The 24,517-nt window shown below is 44.3% G+C and overlaps 2 protein-coding genes across 4 annotated transcripts in view; one reads left to right on the forward strand and one right to left on the reverse strand.

Moving 5' to 3' along the window:
• cfap299 (cilia and flagella associated protein 299) overlaps positions 1-22,852 on the forward strand; it is a gene marked incomplete at its 5' end in the record, with an annotated part of 75,978 nt that extends 53,126 nt beyond the window's left edge. The window contains 2 exons of the mRNA XM_079270724.1: positions 19,553-19,682; positions 22,740-22,852. Of these exons, the coding sequence (XP_079126850.1) occupies positions 19,553-19,682; positions 22,740-22,832 (223 nt within the window). The 3' untranslated portion in view covers positions 22,833-22,852. The remainder of the gene's footprint in view (positions 1-19,552; positions 19,683-22,739) is intronic.
• LOC306778656 (uncharacterized protein) lies at positions 227-13,941 on the reverse strand. 3 transcript variants are annotated; one of them, XR_013772066.1, is made up of 2 exons: positions 12,968-13,941; positions 227-3,518 (listed from the first exon to the last, which is right to left on the reverse strand). XR_013772066.1 is itself a non-coding variant. In XM_079270265.1 (2 exons), exon 2 carries the CDS (start codon positions 10,011-10,013, stop codon positions 7,413-7,415), a length of 2,601 nt encoding a protein of 866 aa, XP_079126391.1. In that variant the 5' UTR covers positions 10,014-13,067; positions 13,183-13,941; the 3' UTR covers positions 227-7,412. The 3 variants fall into 3 exon arrangements, 2 of the variants coding, with proteins under 2 accessions (XP_079126391.1, XP_079126392.1); XM_079270265.1 differs by having other exon boundaries at positions 227-13,067; positions 13,183-13,941; XM_079270266.1 differs by having other exon boundaries at positions 227-9,895.
• Positions 22,853-24,517: the final 1,665 nt, after the last annotated feature.

A 24,517-nucleotide genomic window follows, 5' to 3' on the forward strand; every position in this document is an offset into this window, starting at 1 on the left:
AACGGTGAAATGAATGAAGATGAGTGAAGGTATTGGACCATTTTATTTAGATTTTACAAACAGAGGTTGACCCCTCACCTCCCTATTGAGCTCCAGTCAAATGGAATATGGGGTTATATATATTATGTAATGGCTCTGGCCCGTGTTGTGAAAAAATGTGCTGTAGCTGTTTTTCACACTTTAGAGCAGGTTTAAGAATGAAACAGAAGCTCTCAGAGGCGTATAGTTTAAATCAAAAGCAATAGGTTTATTTATCGAACAAAGTTATTCAGCCAACACAATTAAACATGCATGGGCTCTAATGATTTCCCTCTCAGAGGTCCACCATAAGACACGCTTAAACACATCAGCATCATCCTTAATATATGGGGTCCGCCCCTTGCTACACATTGGCCAAAGTCAAAGATGCAGGCGTGGCACGTTTGTACGTTATGACACCTGGGTGGAGGCCGTGAATGTCCATTCACCTTTGGCCCCTCCCAATAGGCGTTGGTTTCCGTCAGTGTGAGTGAGAGTTTGAGGCGAGAGGACCTGGGAAAGAGTGTGTGGAGAAAGCCGGGCTCAGCTGGGCGTTGGCCCTCGCTTGAATCTCACTGTCTATTGTGTCTTCCTTATCTTCTCTAAAGATGGCTGCCTGTTCTTATGTGACGCAGTTAAATAAGTAACCTCTCACCTGCTTCTCTCTGGCCTTGCTGTGTTGTGAGCACTGTATAAGTGGTTAATAGTGCTGCATAAGATAATGGTTATTAAAACTACAAATATACTAGTGATTAATTAAACTGTATATATAAGCTAGTTGCTGATTAAGCTGTATATAAGCTAGCTGTTGAATAAACTGTATATAAGCTAGTTGCTACTTAAAGCTGCATATAAACTAGCTGTTGATTAAGCTGTATATGAGCTAATTGCTGATTAAAACTGTATATATGCTAATTTTATCAACAAATCCCTCTCTTGACGTCTGAAGGACGTCACTTTCTTTACTTTCCTACCCTGTTCACACGCTGGTGTCTTCCTCTGCCTCTCCTGACCCTACCAGGCTGTTCTGCTCTTCCCATACTGGGTAAGCGCCATAAGGAGGGGGTGGTAATGGTTCCTTGGAGAGGGCAGTGGTGATGAGACGGCCAACCAAAGAACGAATACAGGGTATTATACAACATCCACATGAGACCAATATTGCAATGAACACACCCACTGACACTGCTATTGACAAGATCAGGTGCTTCCATTTTCCAAACATGTTTTCCATCCAATCTCCAAATGGATTGTTCACACCTGATGCTTCCTGCATTTCGTTTGACAGTGCCCTCAGACTATTCAGTGCTTTTGTGACTGAACCGTCCGGCGCAGTATTGTTGGGGATAACAGTGCAACACAGGTCTCCAAACATTGAGCAAACACCTCCTTTTTCAGCAAGCAACATGTCCAAAGCCATTCTGTTTTGTACAGTAATCAAAGAAGTAGGGGCCAGCTGCTCAGCCAGACCCTCTATTGCATCCCTAGTATGATTAGCCAAACGAAGAACATTGTAATGCACATAATTGATACGATCAACATTTTTATTCACAGTTATCCATGGAATAATACTTGCGACACTCTCAAAACCTGCTGCAATTTGGTCTACCAATTTGTATTCATTAGGCACTCCTCTGGGCACTCCGATAGCATCTATGTAAGTTGGACCTCTGTCCAGGCTGAACTCAGCTTCAGCTGCTCTTTTAGCTAAGATATGTCTGCGTCTGCGTTGGGTCAGGCTTTGTACTTTGTTTTGGTCCTGTATTATTTTGTCTCCCACTAAGGTAAGTGGCATTGCCAGCCTCACCATAGCACAGACTCCTATTGTAGATGGTGGTATGTTAGTGAATAAGCGCAGACCCCCACAGTAGTAGAATAGCCCTCCCCTAGCCCAAGAACCTATCTCTGAGCCTGGTCGTGTCATGTTGCACCAGTCTTCTGGCACACTACCTAGGTGGATTTGAGCTCTATCGTTGGTGAAATGGTAACAGACATATCTGGATCCTAGTCCTTTGTAAGCTTTGAAATAACCTACTGCAGTTTGGTTGTCTATCGGTGGGAATATGGATGCCAGAGTAGTGCAATGTGGTGGAGTAGCCATTTTAGTCATTTTTGTCATGCACGCGTATCCTGTTGGGTCAGATTCAGGATATAGTGGTGCTGGTTCGGTGAACATAGCTGGTCTAGCTGCAGCACAAGCTACACAGCCACTCATTTTGTTTTTTATAGCATTATCAACAATCCAATTTAACCATACATTGTCGCTTCCTTGTCCTGTAGCTAATTGGATCACCTGTTGGGGAGTCCATTTAGAAAAGTCTTCTGATAAGACAGTAGGTGGGTCTGGTGGTAGCGGTTGTCTGTGCGGAATTATGTTTATTTGAATTCCTACTCTCGGGTCTTTGCCTGGGACGTCCACTAATAGGGCGAACCATATTATGTTTTTTCCTGTGCTGCTTTTGGTGACGTTGTTCAGGGACAGAGATAAGGGATTGGCTGTTGCTGAAAAGTCTCGTTGGAAGTCTATTTTGTCCCATAAGGTCCTTCTCGGACTTTCCCCTCGCATTGTTGGCTTCCACCGCCCTGTGTGCTTAGTTACCGCCCCCCAGGAATGACAAAACGCTATGGACGGGACGTTCACGTAATTCTCACATCTGTTGACTATGGCATTGTCAGCACACAAATACACAGCACGACCTCTCCATGCTCTTGGACTTCTTCCACAGTTAATCACATCACACAAATCAAAAGTAAAAACGGTTTTGCTCCCCTTGGTATAGTTTAAGGTCAGATATGCACGACACGCTTTTGGTGGTGGCTTGTATGCCGGTTCTGAGGCATCTCTTTTTTGCCTAACCTTCCCTCTCTCGAGGTCGTTTTGAGTTTTGTTCACATCCTCGCCGCTTGTTGTCAGATTGAAGCTTGGATGACTCTCAAACCTTGTCAGATTTTGCATGTTCACATCCTTGCCACTTGTTGTCAGATTGCAGCTTGGATGACTCTCAAACCCTGTCAGATTTTGCACTGCCTCTGGCAGACAGCCATAGTTTCCGCTAGTCGGTTTGTTCACTGTTTTGTCCCCCATTTTCAATCCCAAAGTCAAGAATATCACAAATGCCACACCCAAACCCAATAGGACCCACCCAGTTCTTTTACCTATCCCCATGTCTTTCCAGGTACCTGGAGTGGGATGAATCCCCTGTGGCTGGATGTCTGTTTCCCCCAACAGATTACACTCACACTCCATTTTGCGCCAGATCACCTCGGACCTCTGCTAAGGGTCTGGAACGCTCAGATGCTGGGGCACAATGTGACAGGTGGTGCCAAGGTGCTCCTGATTTACCTATGACCTGGACCGAGTGTGAAGTAACCTCCTTCACTTCGTACGGCCCTGTCCACCTGGGGTCAGTCCACTTTCTCTTGTGAACTTTGACCCTGACCCAGTCACCCACTCGGATGAGATTTTTCACTTCCTCCTGGTCAGCTGCACTGGTCCGCAGGACCTGTTTGGAGAGAGCCTCCGTGAGAGTGATTAACGCAGTCATATATGCCTTCATTTCAACTTGCTGCACATCTAAAGCAGGAATATGACTACTGTCTCTTGGAGGACCAGGCATTTGCCTCCCTGTCATTAACTCATGTGGTGAAAGATGCGTCTCATTTCCTTGTGCGCTCCTCATTGCCATTAGAGCTAATGGTAAGGCTTCAACCCATGTCAGCTTTGATGCCGCACATGTCTTTGCTATTTTTGATTTTAGCGTCTGATTTGCCCTCTCTACCAGTCCTTGTGACTGTGGATGATACACTGATCCATATCTATGTCTGATTCCTAGTCTGGCTTCCACTTCCTGCAAATGCTTATTACTGAAATGTGAACCATTATCGGACCTTATGCATCTAGGAACACCATAGCGAGGTATTAGTTCTGTTTGCAGCCACTTTATTACTGTCTGTGCGTCTTCTTTTTTAGTTGGGATTGCCTCTACCCACTTTGAGAATCTGTCAACCATTACCAAAATGTATCTTTTTCCTTGTACTCTGTTATCATGTCCCATGTCAGTAAAGTCTATGCTGATGTCTTGGAAGCAGGCTGATGGTACAGGATAAGAGCCCATAGGTGTCTTGTACGGTTTCTTCACATTGTGATCCCCACAGGTGGTGCATTCGTCGCAGAAGAGGGACACCATGCTTTCCATGCGTGGGTGCCACCACAGTGCTTCCACCCTTTGTAATGTTCCTTTCTTTCCTTCGTGCGTTGGTCCATGTGCCTCTGGTATCAGTGAGACACATAATTCTGCTGGTGATACCACTCTGCCATCATGGGATCTCCAAAGTCCACTTTCTCCTTTTGTTGCTCCTTTCCTTTGCCATTCAGACCATTCGTATGGTCCAGCCTTCTTCTGTATCTCAATCAGTGTTTCTTCAGTGATTTCGGGTTCTTGTATGGCTATTTTCAGAACCATCTGTTTTGGTCTGTATCCTCCTACTTCTTTAGCAGCTTCATCTGCCTTGTCGTTTCCCACACTTATTCTGGTCTTTGCCTTGCCATCATGTCCTTTGCATTTCATGATTGCCACTCTTTTTGGTAGCTTCATAGCTTCCACCAGTGCCATGATTTCCTTCTTGTGTTTGATGGGTGCGTCCATTGATGTTGTGTATCCTCTTCTTCGCCACATGGGCCCATCAACGTGAGCTGCTCCATGTGCGTAAGCAGAATCTGTGACGATGTTTGCAGATTTTCCTTCTGCTATTTTCAAGGCTTGTATGAGCGCTTCGACTTCTGCCAGTTGTGCTGATGCTGGTTGAGGTAGGATACCTGATGCTACTATTGTGTGTTCCATGTCTTCGAATTGTCTCACCACAGCATAGGATGCTGTGTTTCCGTCATTTCCTTTGTAGCAACATCCATCCGTGTATAACCACATTTCTGCTCCTGGGATTGGTGTATTTCCCAGGTCTGGCCTTAGTTTGTTTTCAATGATTGCTCTTGCTTCGCAGCTGTGTGGTTGATCTCCTTGTCCTTGTTGTAGTGATGTCGCCATATTGATTCCTCCTGTTTCATAGACAATATGTGCTCTTGTGCATTCTCTTTGAATTTTCGATTTTCTTGCAGCTCCGAACGTGAATTCTTTGCTGAGGAGGAATGCAGCCACACCATGATGTGTGTGGATTTTCAGAGGGTGGCACATGACAATGTGGGATGTTTTCTCGATCGCCTTTGCAATTGCCGCCATGTGTCTTGTACAGGTGGATTGGCCAACTTCAACTGGGTCCAGTTTTGATGAGTGATACATGAGTACCACTCTTTCTCCCCCTTTTTTCTGATACAAAACTGCATTTACCATCCCTCCTTTTTGTTCAGAAACATCTAGGTGAAAAGGGAGTAAATAGTCTGGAGCTTGAAGAGCCGAGGCATGTGACAAAGTCTGTTTGAGTTTGGTGAACGCGTCTTCAGCGTCTTGTGTCCACACCAGTGGGGCAGAGGTGTTTCTAGTTCCTGGTTCCTTGAGCAGGCTTCTGAGACAGGTGGTGAGGTCAGTGTAGTCTGGAATGTGACTACGAGAGTAGCCTGTTAGACCCAGGAATGACAGCATATGTCCCACGGTGATAGGTCTGTCATGATGGAGAATGCTGTCTCTGTGGGCTGTGCTTACAGCCAGGCCGCTAGATGAGAGAGTGCGACCCAGGAATGTGACTTGTCTCCTACATGTTTGGACCTTGGTCTTCTTAACTTTGTAGCCTTTTGAGGCTAACAGCAGCAGCAGAGTCTCAGTGGCCTCCAGGCAGGTGGCAGAAGATGGGGCAGCAATCAGGAGGTCATCCACATATTGTATGAGGACGACACCATCCGGCACCTCTATATCAGACAAGTGTAGTCTGAGATGATGGTTGAACAAACCTGGAGAACAACGAAAGCCTTGTGGCAGGCGAGAGTAGGTGTATTGCTGGTCGTTGAATGTGAAAGCAAACAGTGTCTGTGAGTCTTTGTCCAGAGGGATGCTGAAGAAGGCGTTAGCGAGGTCAATTACTGTGAAATATGAGTGCTGTGGGCTGAGATTTGTTAAGGCAATATGTGGATCTGGAACTGGATATGACGCCGGTTGTGTGGCATCATTGATTGGTCGAAAATCTTGTACCATCCGCCAGCCTGTGTTGTTTCCGGCCTTCTGCACTGGCAATATCGCTGTATTGTATGGTGATCGAGTTTTCACCAACACTCCAGCTTGTAACAGACCTGCAATGGTCGGGGCGATGCCTGCGATTTGTTCTGGCTTTAGTTTGTACTGTGGATGCCAGATAGGAGGTGCAAATGGATCCAACAGCGTCACCTTCACAGGTTTGACCGTTGCCAATTTTCCCACATCATAAGGGCCAGTCGTCCATAGTGTCGCAGGCACGCCGTCCAATAGAGCTTGAGTTGCAGGATGGTCAGTGCATGGTTTACCATGATGGCGTGGCAGTGGTAAATGTTCAGGTAGTGTGTGTTCTTTGGTAGAGATGATCCATCGCCACATATCTTCTTCTGTTGCCTTCAGCAGTCCTGCTGTATCTGTGTGTGTCCATGACAGAGTATGTGCTCTTTTAATCATGGGGCCGAGTCCTCTGGCCTCTTGTCCAAATCCAACCGCTAGGGTGACGTGTGGAGCAGATTCTTTGCTGAGACCATACCACTTGGTCTGATAATCATCCAATATCACTGCTGCTGCCACGCCTTCTTTTCCACAATACACATCATGACATATTATTTGTGGAGTTAGGTGTGCCATATTGATGTCCCAATCTTCAGCATATGGGCAGTCTGGATCGTCCGTGACATTCATAGTGCAGTGCACATATGGTAGAGGAGTTTTATATGGATGCAGTCTTTGGATCTGTTCTCTGTGTATGTTGAACCAGAATTGAATTGTTGGTGTGCTTGGTCCTGTGGCTAGACATCTCAGCCAGTACACTTCTTCATCCAATGATTCCACATTAATGGACGTTTGTGGCATAGATAGTATTCGCACAGGCATTGATAGTGTGCTTGCAGGGGGAGGGTCCAGTGAGACTTGGACCCCTTCGTTGTTTAGCCATATTGTTAGACCGAATTTAGTCATCAGATCGCGGCCCAGTAGGTTTACTGGGCAGTTTGGCGCTGATAGGAAGCTGTGTGACCATTGTTGACTTCCAATTTGGACATTTAAAGGTTTAGTGCACCACTGGCGTTCTGGCGCGCCTGAGACCCCAACCACTGACACATATTTAGATGACAGGACCTGTGGAGACGTGAGGCTGGAATATGTTGCCCCTGTGTCCACCAAAAATGTGTGTGCCTGTCCGTTTATTGTGCAAGTGAGAGTTGGCTCACTTGCTAGTCCAAATTTCATGATGCCGGTGCCAGGTGGTTGTGGGGTGTCCTAGTAGGGATAATAGTTATTCGCCCACTGAGCTTGTAGTGCCTGGTTGACATTTTCTCCGGAGCTAGGATCATTTTGCGGCCATTGCTCAGTGCCTCCTAGTGGCGCCTGGTATGGCTGTCCAGCTTGATTCTGGTTTCGTGGATCCTGAAAGCCTCCTCTTCCTCTCTGATAATTTCCTCTTCCTCTGGGTCCTCTTCCTCTTCCACGTGTTGGGCCTTGTTGATGTGACAGGTCACGTGTGTGACAGTTACGTGAGTAGTGGCCTGGTTTTCCACAGGTGTAGCAGTAGAAAGTGCCTCCTTGGCCACCCCCTTGATCACCTCCTCTTTGTCCTCCTCTTTGGTTTTGTTGCCATGGTTGCTGCACCATTACAGGGACCACTTGTGCTGCTAGTGGTTCCAGTTGAGCCATCTGCTTCTTTTTGTCCTTTGCAATCTTTTGGGCCGTGTCCAGGTCAGACAGCTGTCTCTTCATCAGTGCCACTTGCAGTGCCTTGAGCTCCACATCTGATGCTTCTGCAGCTGTTCTGTGTTTATCATAGTGATGCAGTACATGTTCTCTCCATGCAGATTGAGTGAAGGAGGCGATGGCCACAGTGTTTTCAATCGCCTCTCTTACCTTTGCAGGCAATCCTTTGGTCACCATGCTTCTCCAGAGTGCCATTGATGTCTGAGATGCATCTGGGGATTCTCTAAATGTTGTTCTCCATACTTGCTCAGCGCGAGCTAGGAGATCTGCAGCAGGCTCCCCAGGCTTGGCCATGAAGGTTGACATTTGGCTGTGGTCTGTTGGGGTGGGGTACTCTCTTCTTAAGGCCTGATGTAGTAACAGCCTGACACCGCCTATGGGCGTGGGGTCAGGCGCGTTTGTGGTTCCTGCTACGGCTTCAAGCTTTTTCAGTGTGTGTGGGTCAGATGCTCTGGCCAGCAGGCCTCTGTAGTCACCAAGTGCCAGTTTGTGGGACTTTGTATATTTATCTAGCTCTTCTAGCCATGGCTCTGCTCCTGAGGACAGTGAAGGAAGGGCAGTCAGCAGTGTTGACATGTCCATGAAAGAGAAGGGAATAAATGCCATCTGGTGAGGGGCTGCAGCTGTTGGAGCTGGTCTGAGTGGCATCTGACGTGAGTTAGGCCCATATTGTTGTCCACTGCGCGTTGTTGATGGGGCTGTGGCATATCCGGTGAAATTTCCATTTAGCGTTAGCCTCTGTACTTCATGTGTTTGTGGCCATTTGTGTTCGTTGGCTGGCTGTGCAGCTAGTTCGATCAGCTCCTTCTCTTCCTCTGTACCAGGAACCCACAGGTCCGCTTGTGGTATAGCATATCCACTAGCCTCCATGTAAGGCGTATAGCCTGTTGCTGCATGGGCTTTTTCCAGCTGTTCGAGCTCCTCCAGTTGTTGTTCCAGGATTTGAATATCCTCTTGTGTTTCGTCTTCTTGTCTGTGTTGGTAACGGTCTCTGATTGAGTTGCTCACTCTGTGCCGAGTTTCGAGTGGGGCAGTCGATTCGAAAGCATCGAAGCGTGGCTCATTGTGTGCGTCGACAATTAGTGTAGGTGTAGTTTCAGGTCCGGGTGTGTTTCGCAGCCCTAGGGCGCTCAGTTGAGTCATCAGGTATCCCACAGTCTTCTCAACTTGCTTCGCTCTTTTTCTTCTCTCTTTTTCCTCTACTGAGACAGGTATCTGCAGCTCTCCTTCATCTACTGCGAAGATGCCTTTCAGGAACCCCTTTGATACTGGTCTTACTGGAGCCTGAATGAAAGGGTTATTTGTGGGCACATAATCGGGAGGGGGAGGTGGGAGATCCGGGTGCAGTTGGCTTTGTTCATGTTCATGCATGTCTTTGTGTTGCGGTGGCAGGTCAGGATACAGGTTGCTTTGTTCATGCTTGGGCTTGTCATTGTCGATAGGGGTGAATGGGTTGTCGGCATATGAGGGAGGGGCAGTGGATGAGGGTGTTAGGGCCGGAAACATGCCTCCGCTGTGTTTGGCGGCCTCTAGTGGTGAACGTGCTGCTTCAGCATCCAGCTCCATTGCGTTCCATGGCTCTTTGCCAACCCGCTCCATCCATCTCTTCTCGATTCCAGTGAGAATCAGCTTGCTGCCCATCCTGTTGTTATCAAAATCGAAGCACCGTTTAAGATAAGGCCAGACGCCTTTTTCTGCAGCTGCGTTGTTTCTTGCTGTTCTTTTTCCCATGTTTAGATATCTTGGATTTCTGTCCTGCCATTCGTTCTTCTTCTCTTCACAGTGTCTCATCACTTCCCTGTTCATCTGTTGTACCATCTCTTCTGAAGGGGAACAATTCAGCCGTTCTCCATCCCAAATGGCTTTATCTTTCCATCTTTTTATCAATCGTTGGTAGGCGTGTTGTTCCACTGGCCAAAGTTTGCTTCGTCCATTAATCCTGCTCTGTTCCTGGACAGCATTCTCCAAGATGCTCAGATAAGAGGAGAATTTCTCCGCCATGATGGGTGTTTCTGTAACATGCAATGAGAGTCTGAAATCAGTATTCCCAAATGTCCACACGATGGAGCCAAAAACTCCTGTCCATTGTTCCTGTTGCAGTTCTTGAATAGGCCACAGAAAAGCCAACATGCAGGACAAATGTTTTTTTTTTTCAAAAGCACCAGCAGAGGGAGCCAACGCTCCTCCCAAGTTTCCTGGTGTCTGGTTGAACTCAAATCAATGTCATTCACACTGCTGCATGTCTTAAAACCTGCTTTTCTCTGTAATATGTGTGTGTGTGAAATGATGATCTATTTTATTATTAACACTTTATGGTGAAGAGGACGAAAACAGTACAGTTATAGAGTTATTTCGAAGTCTCTGTGTGAATGGACACAAAAGCTCGTCCATTATACTAATGTGGCAATTTTCAGCCATAATCTTATGGTTTTAGCAAGCATTACCGTGCAGAGGTCACTGATCTTTATTCTGTTGTACGAGAGAATGACGGAGTGCTTCTCTCGGCGTTTTAAACCTTCATACAGTGACCTCACAACTCCGCATATAAGCATTACAAGTATTACGCATATTATTTAACAGTGTATGAATATATATTATTTACAAATCTGCCTATATACCCCTGCTAGGTGTGAAATGCTATGTTTTAATTACTCAAGCAATGGCTTGTAACTAAATATTTTATAAGGCAGAGAGAGAGTGTTAACCTTGCCCCCACCTTTTTAAATATCTTCCGCTAACTGTCTTTGTAACTGTCTTTGTAAGTAGACACAAATCAAGGCCGCGTCTGTATTTTTTATCAGGAGTAGTCAAATCCTCCCTAATATTCCCACCGCCAGTCTTGACTAAATGAATAGAAGATTTGTAGCAGCTGTTAACCTTGTATATTCATACTTTTAGCGACTGTCTGGCTGGAACAATAGAAGCTGTGTATTAGCTTTTAAAACTTTTTTTTTTTTTTTTTTTCTTCCTGGTAGCATTCCTGGACTGCTGTGTTTCCGCATTACACTTTGCTAACGATCCCTAAGGAACACAATTTTCCAATAAATTTAACTATGCCAGTAAAACTGACACTTATATTAGCCCTCAGCTGTCTCTCAGCATATTCTAGTGATTTATGTGTGTGTGTGAATGTAACAGTCGTGTATAATGTGTGTTTTCCCTACTCTGGACACCAACCTTTGAAACAACACACCAACATTTTCAAACACCAAGCACGGCCTCAGCTGGCTGTCTCTAACGCACAAAGAAACTCAGAAACAGCATAAACTCTGAACCAGGTCTCAGCGCTTACATATATGCTCCTAATAATCGCACTCATTTAAACGAAATCGAATCCATACACAGCCGTGGTTATGTACGCTTCAAACATGCACTTTCATTCAAACAAAATTGCAACACACTGCCATTTTTAAATGCGCAGAGATCACCAATGCGGTAAAGGAATATCTTTAGAAACACAGTCAAACAAATAAACAAAAGTTAAAACGTACAGCTCAGCAAATAGTCACCCGCATTCATACTAGATAATCAAAACACACGCTGCCGTGTCTATAAGCATAAATCAGTCACAAGCACGGAGTCACCCGCATTCCTACTAGATAATCAAAACACACGCTGCCGTCTCTTTAAGCATAAATCAGTCACAAACACGGAGTTGTAGAAGAGATGTACAGCTCTTTTTACACACTCATCACATTCCATCAGCAAGCTTTTTTCTCAACCTCATCAAACAGACTGGAGCGCTACTGATCGTTCGATCACAACGCAAATGACAAACAGCTTTTTAGCAACCAAAAAACAGTCAGATTATAAAGGATTCTTTCCCTATTCCGTGACAGCTAATCCACTTTATCAAACTAAACAAACAGACACCTCTTGGACGCCTGCGCAAATGACAACTGCTTCTCAGCAAACAAACACAGTAAACACCAATTAAAACCAAATTTGAAATGCGCACAATTCACAAATACGGTCTAGCACGTAAGTAATACTTTTACAAATGCAGTGAAACAATGAACACACATTAGAACATACACGGCTGTCTCTTTAAATGTAAATCAGTCAGAAGCACGGCCTTCGGATGAACTGACTCTTTTTTTTTTTTTTTAGACACACATTTATCAGAAACGCATTGTAACAGCAATTTGTCTTTTATCTCGATCTCATCAAACAGACTGTGTACCGCTGATCTCTCGACCACGATACAAATGAAAAACAAATGCTTTTTCAGCAAACAATCAGTCAGATTATAATAATTTCTGTCCCTATCTTACACACATATCAAAGAGCTCTGCTTCTTTAATACATCACAACGGCCGCTGCTTTTTGTCAAAAACAATGTTACAGCCGGGAGCTGATCCCGGACCTACCGCGTCGAAGACTGATATTTTAACCACTACTCCATCAGGGTAGAACGTAAATAATACAATTTAACTGCTTTTTTATCCTAGGTCATCTCTGGACCTGTACACGTTCTGGCCATTTTCATTAATCTCGTCCGTTATTAACAACACACCGATATAATCAACTTCTGTGCTCTCGTCCAGAAACTCCGTCGAGGAAACTCTAATCAGAGTAACACTATTTTTTACTGAATCGCTACACACGAGTTGATGTCCGAAGACTCGATGCTCTTAATACGGGAATCCCGCAGTCAGTTTTCTCCATACAGTTTATCAATGACATCAATGACATATACATATATCCCCGTCATGTTATGCAATTTCTTCGTAGCCCAAAACATCCCATAAGTACGTTAGAAATCACGCCTTTTGCAACATGAATTTGAGTGTTCAGCGTGGAGCGCGTGTCTGCGAGCAAATGCGTTACACGGCTCACAGCACCTCACATCTACGCTATCACAAATGCGTCATTTCTCGCCGTTATTTGACGTTTTCTGATGGGCACATTCATACATATTCACAAACCCCCAAATGGCTGTATAACAACTCTGTTGCTGTGTGTTTAATCTTTACCATATTCTATACTAAGCAAATACTTACAGTTCGGACAGTCTGAGCACATTTTAGAATATTTCTATGAATACAATGTTGCAGAATTCAGTTAAATAGGTCTCTGCATACCTTGAGATGTGCACCGGTGCGTCTCAGACCCCCCGACTGCAATTTCGCTCCGATGGCAATTATCGGGTTCCCAGCCTCGAAGGGAGTGTTACGCCGTTATCTGGAATCAAAAGGAGAGGCCTGTTAACATTCTAACCTGAAGCTCTGTATCGTATCAGATCACGTCGGGGTCACCACTTTGTTGTGAAAAAATGTGCTGTAGCTGTTTTTCACACTTTAGAGCAGGTTTAAGAATGAAACAGAAGCTCTCAGAGGCGTATAGTTTAAATCAAAAGCAATAGGTTTATTTATCGAACAAAGTTATTCAGCCAACACAATTAAACATGCATGGGCTCTAATGATTTCCCTCTCAGAGGTCCACCATAAGACACGCTTAAACACATCAGCATCATCCTTAATATATGGGGTCCGCCCCTTGCTACACATTGGCCAAAGTCAAAGATGCAGGCGTGGCACGTTTGTACGTTATGACACCTGGGTGGAGGCCGTGAATGTCCATTCACCTTTGGCCCCTCCCAATAGGCGTTGGTTTCCGTCAGTGTGAGTGAGAGTTTGAGGCGAGAGGACCTGGGAAAGAGTGTGTGGAGAAAGCCGGGCTCAGCTGGGCGTTGGCCCTCGCTTGAATCTCACTGTCTATTGTGTCTTCCTTATCTTCTCTAAAGATGGCTGCCTGTTCTTATGTGACGCAGTTAAATAAGTAACCTCTCACCTGCTTCTCTCTGGCCTTGCTGTGTTGTGAGCACTGTATAAGTGGTTAATAGTGCTGCATAAGATAATGGTTATTAAAACTACAAATATACTAGTGATTAATTAAACTGTATATATAAGCTAGTTGCTGATTAAGCTGTATATAAGCTAGCTGTTGAATAAACTGTATATAAGCTAGTTGCTACTTAAAGCTGCATATAAACTAGCTGTTGATTAAGCTGTATATGAGCTAATTGCTGATTAAAACTGTATATATGCTAATTTTATCAACACCCGCGTGTGTGTGTGTGTGTGTGTGTGTGCGTGTGTGTGTGTGTGCGTGTGTGCGGATCTGATAAAAGACCCAATGGCCAACTGAAACATCTTACAATATGATGTGAGCGTACGGTCTACTTCACTCAAAATAAGCAGCTTATGTATATTTTAGGATCGTTAACGTAGAAATGAAACCCTAACCTGCATTGGCCCAAATGTATAATTATACACAATATGCAGCATGGTAATAGGGTGAAGGTCTATATTATGCATTTTTGGTTTGTACCCAATGTCTCTCCCAAAAATACCCAGTTCATAATGTGGAAAATCTTTTTGTTATTCTTTTGATTGCGTGATTAGTCTATGAGAAATCTAAACGACAGTGAAGAATGTTCATAACGAGTTCCTGGAGGCCAAGGTGACAACTTCAAATGTTCTTTTGTCTGACCAACAGTCTACAATCCAAAGGTATTCACTTTACAATGATTGGAAGTAAATAGAAGCAGCAAATCCTCACATTAAAGAACTGGAACCACAGACTGTTTGGTATTTTGTGTGAGTAAACCAGTTCAACGATTAATTGATTGTAAAATATTGTAAGTAAAAGTAAATACGCAAGTGTTTGCACTACAAATGTTATTTTTCCAGTCTGATCTTTGCATTATTCATTCATTTATATTTGATATTCAGTAAAACATTTCTATCATTTCCTACCTGAATCTGATTTCCTCTGATCGTTTAATCTTTTCAACAACGAAGAGGACGACAACATAAGAACACAAGCTCATTAGCACCAAATCGCACCATTTTCATAACCATACAGACGGACGCACTTCACTTGGATTTGAATGTTTAAAATAAAATGTATCAAATTCCTAGAAACCATGAAACCAAAAATAATGAGAGAACAAAGGTGTGTTGGATATAAATTAGTTGATGGTGTTGCCAACTGGACAAGGGCCATCCGTGATTTGTCGCTGGATCAGACCCATGACTCTGAGGCGTAACAGTAAATTCATCTTGTTTCACTCCTGCCTCTCAACACTGCAGAGGCCTTTTTTGTGATTTACATCGGAAACATTAAGTTCAGAAACAGTTACTGGACGTGTGTTCTTCAGCCACTTCAGCTGAACGAATGCACATGCAAGGTATTTGCTCTTTTATGATATATATCATCCAGCGCGGAGAGTCCAGCTCCTCTGAGCCCTATAATGAGACTGTTGACATTTCCCTGGAAAATGACCGCCTGGAGATAACAATAGAGCTAAGCGCGGTAACTATGGAAAGTGGAAGGACACGGTGCACGTGTCAAACAGCCGTGGTGAATGCATAGGGAACCAGGAACCGGTGCGGAGAGCACCGTCATTGTTTCCACCAAATCCAGGTTCTCACACTTTTACTGGTCCATGTGTCTGGGTGTGGTGCCATCCAGCTGCTGGAGCGCTCTTTGTGACCAAGTGTGCAACGACCGTGCAGTTAGTTGCCCCGGTGACAGTTCATATGGGACGGCGAGGGAGGCGGGTCCAATAAACACATCCAAGTAACGTATGAACGAAATTCTCGGCATTGCTTCAAAACTTTTCTTTTTTCTTACACTTGCGTCAGTCTTTTTCATGTTCAGTGTTAAAATATCTCACATCTGTCCCATTTCTCTTGCAAAAGTAAGCGGTTCACCGTGGAGTAAAAGTGGTCGACCAAAGAAATGTTAATTGTTGGCGATTCGGTATAAATAGGCACTGAAACGCTGTCGGGTCTAATTTACAAAGAGAAGAAGTCTGCATGTGTCTGAAGGGAAGTCTCAGACAATGTAATTTTAAGGGAAAAACCTCAATTTGTATTTCATGATTGGGGCATTGCAGCAGTCTATTCTGACCCTGCTTTACGCAGCTCTGTTGGCATCTTGAAAACAAATGGCAGACCTCTCGTCCGATCATACCTTATAATTTTATGCATCAGTGTATTTCCCCACATAGTTTGGAATGTTCAGGGCCTCCAGTGTTCCAGTGCTTTACTGGAGGGGCAGATAACTTCCAAAGCTGGCAGGAGATGGTTGACGTCTGAGACATCAGATGGTGTCGGGCGTCTCGTTTGAGATTTACTTTATCTTGTAGTAGTATTGAGAAAAGTAGAGTATACTAGAAGTGGACAATATACTGATAAGATCTACGAACACAGTCAATGTTTGTCTCTACCACACTGTCGTTAGATATTGTGATGTCAGCCAAGTTCAAGTCATTTGAGCCAAGTCCAAATCAAGTCTCAAGTCCAAGAGAAGTCAAAGTCAATCAAGACGATTCTACGTCGTCTCAAGTAGTCAATTGAGCCAAGTCCAAGTCCCAAGTTAAAGTCCATCAAGACCAAACCAAGTCTTAAGTCACGCCAGTCGACACAAGTTCAAGTCAAGTCTCAAGTCATTTGAGACAATTCCTAATTTAGTGTGAAGTTAAAGTCAATTCTCAAGTGTTTCGGAGAAGGTGTCAAGTATTTCGAGCCTTAAAGCTGCAGTGCGTAACTTTTGCATATGAATGAACGTGCGTTACATTTTAAGCTCACACAATGCTGATTAAGTCTACCGCCGCCAGGGAAAAGCCTCTGTATTTTGCAGTACACCAGAGTGTCGTGACTCTCCCGCAGTCCCGCTGGCTTTATCTGGAGCTAAAAGTGGCAAGAAGGGGGCGAGACCTTAGTGATCGATGGCGATGGCGAGGACAAACCTGCCTTGGGCACGGGGCGATGTGGACAACATAACTGTCTTAGGGAGCATGAAAAGTGACCGATCCAGAAAAACTATATTACAATACCAGCAGTGAAGTCAGTCGCTCTTGCTATTGGCTGGAATAGCTGGCCGTATTCATAGCTATTCAAAAAAGCTGAAATATATGTATTTACATTTCCCAAAATTGCATCGGGGGTTTGTGGGTTTTGGGAAGGCCACATGGGTAAGGTTTTATATTGCTCGTACTATATGTTTGCTCATCATTTGTAGCGAGCATGCTTATTATGTTGCAGTCCGAACATATTTTTATGGCTCAAATGCAAATGGTTGTTTGCAAACCTGGATTTTATGTGCCACCAGAGATCAGAAAACATCTCGACACCGTCCAAACAACCAAAATATTTCAAAGATCGCAGAGGTCCCTCGTTGTAAATGAAAACATTTTGAGTTGTATTTTACATCGTGTGGGTCATTAATACTTTATACCTGCTGTTCATCATGCATTGGCTCCAGTAGAGCATCACAGCAAGGGAAACATAACCTGCAGCATGCTGGCAACTCTCCATTATGTTATGGTCCCATATTTACAACTTGCTGTTGCAGCTTTGGCCCTCTCAGCTCCCCAACATAGCGTTCCTCTTCCCAGATTTACACTGAGCTTCCTCCCTGAGGTCCAACTTTGTTCTTGGACCACAAACTGCTACTGGGGAACAGCCGAGGCCCGCCAGAGCAACCTTCAGCACCTCAGAGTGTGACATGTGGAGTTGTGTTACGACGATCGTAGTGCCTCACCAAAAAAAATAACATTCCAGAACAATAGCAGAACAATAACAATGTGGACAATACAAATAAAAAGTGGTTTGACACATGCAGAATGGATCTGATGAATTAGAAACAGATGGGGCACTAAAGCTCAATGCCGTCTTATTGTTTTCACCTTGTGAGTCTTGGTGTGTGTCATCATAGCAAAATGTGGTCGTGCAGACACTGACTGTAGCAGGAACTACCACAGAGGCGGTTTCCAGTACTTAGCCAGATGGTTATAATTATATTTCTCTCTGTTCTCTATATGTCTCTCGGGACAGATTTTGTCGCCGCGATAGTGTCACAAAATGCAGTCACGAGACTTTACAGGTGTGTTGTTGAGATCAAAATGCAGGCCCAGTTCCAACATGCTTGAGGTCTGAACAAGGGCGTAAGAAGACAATAAGAACCCATTGACCACCCTACTTTACGTCTATAGCCTGATTTGGTGCTGATTTGACCCCATCGCAGGATGGTCTCTAGTTTAAAATAGATTTTGCATTTTTCAACAAAGTTTAACCAAAGACTTGTGTCCTTGGTTTCCATGCCTGGTTCCGCCCAGATGAAAGGTTGTGCTGAATCCAAACTTACCATGGGAGCAATATAGTATTCAACACTACCTCACAGTTCACATCAACAATGGGAGAAGGTCTGCCAATTTAGTGGCTAGAAATAAATCAAGCTGCTCTGGATGTTTTTCTTGTCTTCAACAAACACCAAACTGCTGGAGACGCTTTACTTGATCAATGCCGTGACAGAGATAAGTGCTCCCTAATTGAGTAATATAGCACATGTTAATGAATCACATCCTCAAATTGATGCACATGTTAAATGTATGAATGTAACCTGAAGGTCCAATAGTTTTGGTCCCTTTTTGCTCTGTCACACTATTGCTCTGATGTATCAAAAATAACAGAAACTCTATAAAAGCAGAGCGTGCTCCAATCGGATGCTGTAAATTAATCGGACATTTATTTTGGAATTCAACCCTTTCTTTGGTTTCAATTGCTTATTAGCCACAGCTTTGCTTTAATGCTTGGCCTTTTCCAACACGGCGCTCTCACAATCAAATTGGAAACAGACTTCTACCTTCGGCCTCTCTCACAAAAGATACTTGACTCGGCCGGTTGCTTTTCCTTTCTTTTCCACGAAGCAAAGATCTTTCATGACCTGCTGTTGAATATTGATATGATAACAATGGCTGTGTAATGCTCTGTAATCCGTGAAGTTTTCTTTCTTCTGTGAAACATGCAAAGTCGTGACCTCAGTGTGGTGCTCACGTGTTGTAAAGCCTCCTGCTGTCGGAGCCTATAAAGGAAAATGTTACGGAAAAGCAGAATGCCAAACGTTCAGGTAGCATGCACCACTACCACTGAGCATCTGTCTTTTCTTCTTCATGCAAAACAGATGTATTACTACCAAGTTTAAAAGTCTTCTTTGAACTTGAGAAGAGAGATCACATTCAAAACATCTTGAGATGAAACCTCGCTGACCGAGCGTCAACCATCGACAACCATCGTTTCACTCTGTCTTCTGTTGCAGCGATGGGACAGGCCGATCTCAGACCAGCCTAAAAGAAAGCTCTTCATGCTTTTCTCAATTTTTCTGTCAATTTCTCGAAATTATTGCCAATGACAACCTGGCAGCTGTTACTGGGGATAAACAGAGTGCAAAATAAGCGGGAATACAGATTTGTGTTCCTGGTTCACAGTTGTCTCTTTCAAAGTTGACATGTTTTAAACTTTTCAACAAAAAGTATAAGCATGTCACCACCCTGCCTGGATGCTGTTGGTGGCAGGCCTCCTTTCATTGAAATACATGGGTTTTTAAAATGTGTTCCTGTGAAGCAACGTGCCCACAAAAGCAAAAACAAACCACAAAACTGCTGTGTGTCATGTAGTTACCTTTCTATACTTGCAGCAGTTTTAGAAACGGCAAAATGTAATCTTTCTAAGCAACTTTGCTCCCAAAAGTGAGAGAGAGGGATGGCCTCCACTGTCCCACTGCATTGAGTAACCCGCTCACTGTTTGAAACCACATGTATGCATCACAAATGGCTTCAACTCAGTCATCTAACATGCACTGTTACCTTTTCTACGCAGCTACTACAACTGGAGGACACAGGTGTCCACATCCAACTCGAGCCCAAACTTTGAGGTGATTTACGACGACCCTAACGGCCTTCTCTTCAAGAACAAGAGGGACAAAAAGATCCTGAATGTGGACCCGTTGGTAGGTTGTTGTTGTTGTTGTCCTGCTTTGTTTTTAAGCCCCAGGGAGACAAATGGCATTGCTAATTAGACCAGATCACCCGTTCCACGGCTGTAAAAATGTCCCAGGACAGACACAAGGCTATGGGGCTTAAAACTCTGTTCAAAGCCTTTTTGTTGGCACCAGCGAGTCTTAATTAACCTCAGATATCAGACTGAGGGAACCCAAACTCTGAGAAATAAAGGCGCTAACTAGAACCATAGAGGGTTGTTTGTCTTGTCGTCATAGGAGAACCCTTTTTGGTAACCTTTTGAAAAGTTTCCACCTGGAACCCTTTCAGAGGGTTCCACCTAAAACCCAACATTAATTCTACCTAGAACCATATGTGAAAGGTTCCACCCAGATCCCCCTAGGAGATTCTTCAGGGAACCCTTCTATGGTGGTTTTCTCCAGGATCTTTACACCTTCTGAGAGTGCTAACAAGAACCCTTTTGTATTTTATATATTGAGTTCATTCACCTAGAACCCACCCGGGGCATTTCTACCGAGAACTCTTTTAAATTCCAAGAGTTTCATCCCGGACCCTACAGGGCCAGCCCACAACAACCATGGTTCACAATCACAGTTGTGGGGTTTGTGTTGGCGTTCTCTTTTAAGACCCATCTTTACAACAATCCTCGGAGAACTGTATCTTCCAAAAAGGGTTCTTGAGATAGAAATGGTTCTTAATTGAACTTTTAGTCAAACAAAGAGCCCTTCAAAAACCCTTCTTAAAACAAAAACGTACCTCAGAAGAAAAAGGTTCTGGGTAGGACTTCAGCCCTTCAGGAAGAACCCGTTTGGAACCCTTATTTCTGATAGTGTATAAGAGAATCAGTCGGAGAAACTGAGAGAAGGAAAGAAATCAGTGGGAGGGAAAGATATTTGCTTTGCACCTGCACAAAGAACGGAGGATCAAGGGGTCGAGACAGGTGCTTCCTCCACACTCAACAGTCTGACAGGAGCCCTGGAAGAATAACGACTGACAGACTGGTTTTTATTTCCCACCCCCTCTTTGCTGGGGGGGGGGGGAAGTAGTTGGTGTGGGGCTGAACTATTTTGAAATTGCAGACAGAGCTGTGGGGACTGCGTTTTTGAGGCCAAGCGCCAAAATGGCAGCACAGTGTTCTAGCTGCGGTCGAGCACCGCCCCGACCAGGCTGTCTATTAAAAACACAAGAGAAGGCATAGGAAGCCAGACACAGCAAACCACCCGTGTGCCCAGAACCCTGCTCAGATCAGCCCAGATTGGGCTCGGCATGGAGCAGCACAGAACCATCCGGCTTTCAAACCCACCATGAGCTCACTAGCTGCTCATGTGGCCACAGATCCGCAGCGGAACCTTCCAAAATCAAGGCTCGCATCAACTTCTTTTGGGTGGTTTGTTTGTTTTTCTGCCATTGTCATACCATGACCGCTTCTTCTGTCCCAGCCAGAGAGTGGGTTGGGGGTTGGAGGGGTTGTCATATTTCTGTTATGACCATGGCTTGATTCAATCTAGTTTTTAAGTGGCTTGGATGGCGAGAGTGTTAATGACACGTTTTAGTTTCTGTAAAAATAGTTTGCTTGTCATTTAGTTTAACCAGCATGTCCCCTCATGTGTCTATGAAGTAGTTTTTTTATTGGCCTATTTTTTAATTGATGCTCTTTTGAACTCGCGAAGGAAGACCGCCTCACTTATTAGGACACCCACAAGTGTGTTTGAGGTAAAAGTGTAAATTGAGTGTAATGGTTGGCTATGGATCCGCTCCCACTAGAAGCTTTTGACACACTTAGCCTTGAATAAATGTTCCCAGCTGGTAGTGGCTTCACATCTTAGCGGTGGGGCCGTGTCACATTTGACATCCCGAGTAACACAAAACATCTTGGAAAATGAACAATTACAGTCACTGTCAAATAATGTTGCACTTGGCCTCCCCGTTTAATATATTTCTAAAGAGATGTGTTCTGGATATCTGAAGTTTTGTTTAATAACTAACGACTTTATCGATGGCAGCTTTCACATTTCAAACCGTCATTAACAGATATTTTTTTATATTAAAATTGCAGCTTGTTCTCACTCTCAGGGCGCCAAACCAACACTTGGCAATGGCGCTTGGCGTCGTGATACCGACGCACAAGGCACCCTTTGTGTGAGACACACTAATCTTTCAACTAACTCCAACGTAAATCCGTCTGCGCCATTATTTAGACTGTCAAAGAAACTGACGTGTAGTAATAAGAGCGAGAAAGTAGGAGAGACCATTGGTGGATCAGTCAAACAAATACAGGACGACATATGGCTATTTTCAGGAAACAAGCTCAGATTCAGACTACCTGCTCGGCACTAACTGGCACACAGAAAACGTTAGCAACTAGCTTGTTTAGAAGTGAAATATCGAGCAACTAAAAGTGGAGTAATGCATTTCGGAAGATTTGAAAACAATTGTCGAGAAGGGTGTTGTGGGTAACGGCAGGTTGCAGAGGAGTCGACGTGCACAACTCTCAAATCTCAACAACACATTGTGCGGACCTTTGCCTCAAGCGAGCTGATTGGAAATGTTAAATGTCTCCGGACCACCCTCTGTGACGTTCATCTCCGTGCGGCCCAGAGAAGCATGTTTCAGCTTAAAGTAGAGTATCTGCTAACATGTTGAAAAGCCAGCGGTATATTCGGCAGAGTCTCTGCCCCCAAGAAGTCCAAAATAGCCCAATGCTGGTTTAAAAACCTCACATGTCACTGTGTGTTTAGACTGACAGTGAAGCAAATTTTAGAAGAGGGTACAGATGTATATAAAGTCAATGGAAAGGCACAAGAGGTGCTGGGAATAGCTGCGTCCACAGCAAAAGTGTTCCATTAAAGAAACTGAAGAGAACGGACTTGACTTGTTGTTCGATTTTGAGATAAGTCCAAACACACATTCAGGCACACTAAACACAGACGGCAAAATCACTGCTTTATGTGAATGAAACAAGGTGGGAATTCACTTTATAGACTGTAGATAACGCTGTCCAAACAAGCCCTCCTCTAACTGCTCTACCTCTCTGTGCTGGGTTCCAGTCTGGTCCGGGTGAGGACTCCAGCAGGACCTTCCTACAGTCGGACCTCTACATCCATGCCGTCATCTACGACCACAACGTCAGGACTGTCTAAGCTTCAGAGGCCGCTGCCGACACATTCGTACATATGGCACATATTGGAGAGCTCTGGAACCCTCTAATTTGACCGAGCTGCTGTAGTTGCACCGTCATTTGCAATCTGTTGCCCTCATATCATGCATGCCATCTGGGTGGAGGTGATGCAGTGGATTTAAATTGAGAGTTCCCAAGGGAACAAGTGGATGGACTAGTAGGACAACTTTGCAAATAACCCGAAATTTCATGCTAGTTTTTTTTTGGGCCTTAAATTCTTCTGTGTTCCATATAGTGAAGACCCAGTTGGGCTCTGTTTCTTTGGCGCTGCCTGAAGGACTGGTAACCTGCTCGGGGTCGTCCCATCGTTTGGCCTGGCTTGTTTCTGGCTGTTTGTCTAAACAAATTAAAGGCGAAAGAGCTTTGAAAGATGACGGGGGTTGCTTTTATGTCCTCCCCCAGGCTGCGGTAGCTCCAACTGGAAGAATGGGTAATGGGCTTAAAGCATTCCGCATGTTCCCAGATGTAAGACACACCTTACAGGACATCAAAGTGCTCTGTCATTTACAGATTAGTCATTCGCTATATGGCATTTTCTTTTGATGGAAGACAACTCTGCAAGCAACCTGCTTCAGGAGTTATTTAGGAGGTGCAGAAGACTTTGAGCAACTTTTCTGCCTTTTCATTTCTGGATTTACATGTTTTATGTTATTGAAGCTCATGGTAAACATCAGCCCCACCTCAAGTAATGTTCTGTCTGTCTATGAGATAACAAATACAGGGGCATCTGTGTACAGTTCTAACCAATGAGCACAGGGTCCACTTCTATACATACAGCAATGCACTTTCCCCATCCTTTTAATTGCTTCCCCAAAACAAAGTCCTGCACGGATGTACAGTTATAAGCTCTTCCTCTCCAGGCCAAGACACAACATCATTTTTTTTTTTTTTAGTTTTGGACAGCCAGGCTGTTTCCCCCTTGCTTCCTGTCTTCCCATCACGTCAAGATAACGGTCTCCTGACTGTAGTTTAATAAAAATGCAAAGACAGAAGAATGCTTTTTTCATCTAACTCTCTGCAATAAATCAAAATGCTCCAACGTGTTGAACTATTCCTTTAAACCGACAAAGCGGAACGTGCCTTTGTTCTTATTCGCCCGCATCCATTCAGCTGCAATGTATCGCTGAAAGTTACGAGGTTTAACACAAATTTGTGAATTCCAACACAAAACCTCTAATACCCCTCAGCCGCGCTCTGCAGTCTGCATCTGTTTGCCTGTTGTGACTGAATCAGAGCCGGTTGGCCTCATTGAAACAATATGTGCGGTGACACAGGGATGTGGGTTCTGGTTCTGTAAAGGCTGGGGTTTGGGGAATGGGGGCCTGGTTTGGGCTTTTCTTAGTCAGTGGTGTTTTTCTAAAGTGAATTGTGGGCCTGTTCGGGGGTGATGAAGATAAAAGTTTGTGAAAGTCTTCAGGAGTTATAAGACACATGGTGATTAACTGGCTGTTTGATTTGATGTTCTCCGTCTGTGTGTTTTCATTGTTGAATGTCTTTGAAAATACATTTTTTACATCTATTTTGAGCTGTCCATGTCAAAACGGCTGTAAAACTAAAAACGGGTTCGTCTTTGCTGCGCTCACAACAAAACTAACTGGAGGAAGAAGGATGAGAAGCACATTCAAATGAGGCCGAATGATTGTGTGG

Source organism: Melanostigma gelatinosum (genome assembly GCF_949748355.1).
Source record: "Melanostigma gelatinosum genome assembly, chromosome: 6".
Lineage (NCBI taxonomy): Eukaryota > Metazoa > Chordata > Actinopteri > Perciformes > Zoarcidae > Melanostigma > Melanostigma gelatinosum.

Excerpts from the sequence above, each read along its gene's own strand:
- LOC306778656 (XM_079270265.1), bottom strand. The coding sequence starts at position 10,013 with ATGTTGGCTTTTCTGTGGCCTATTCAAGAACTGCAACAGGAACAATGG.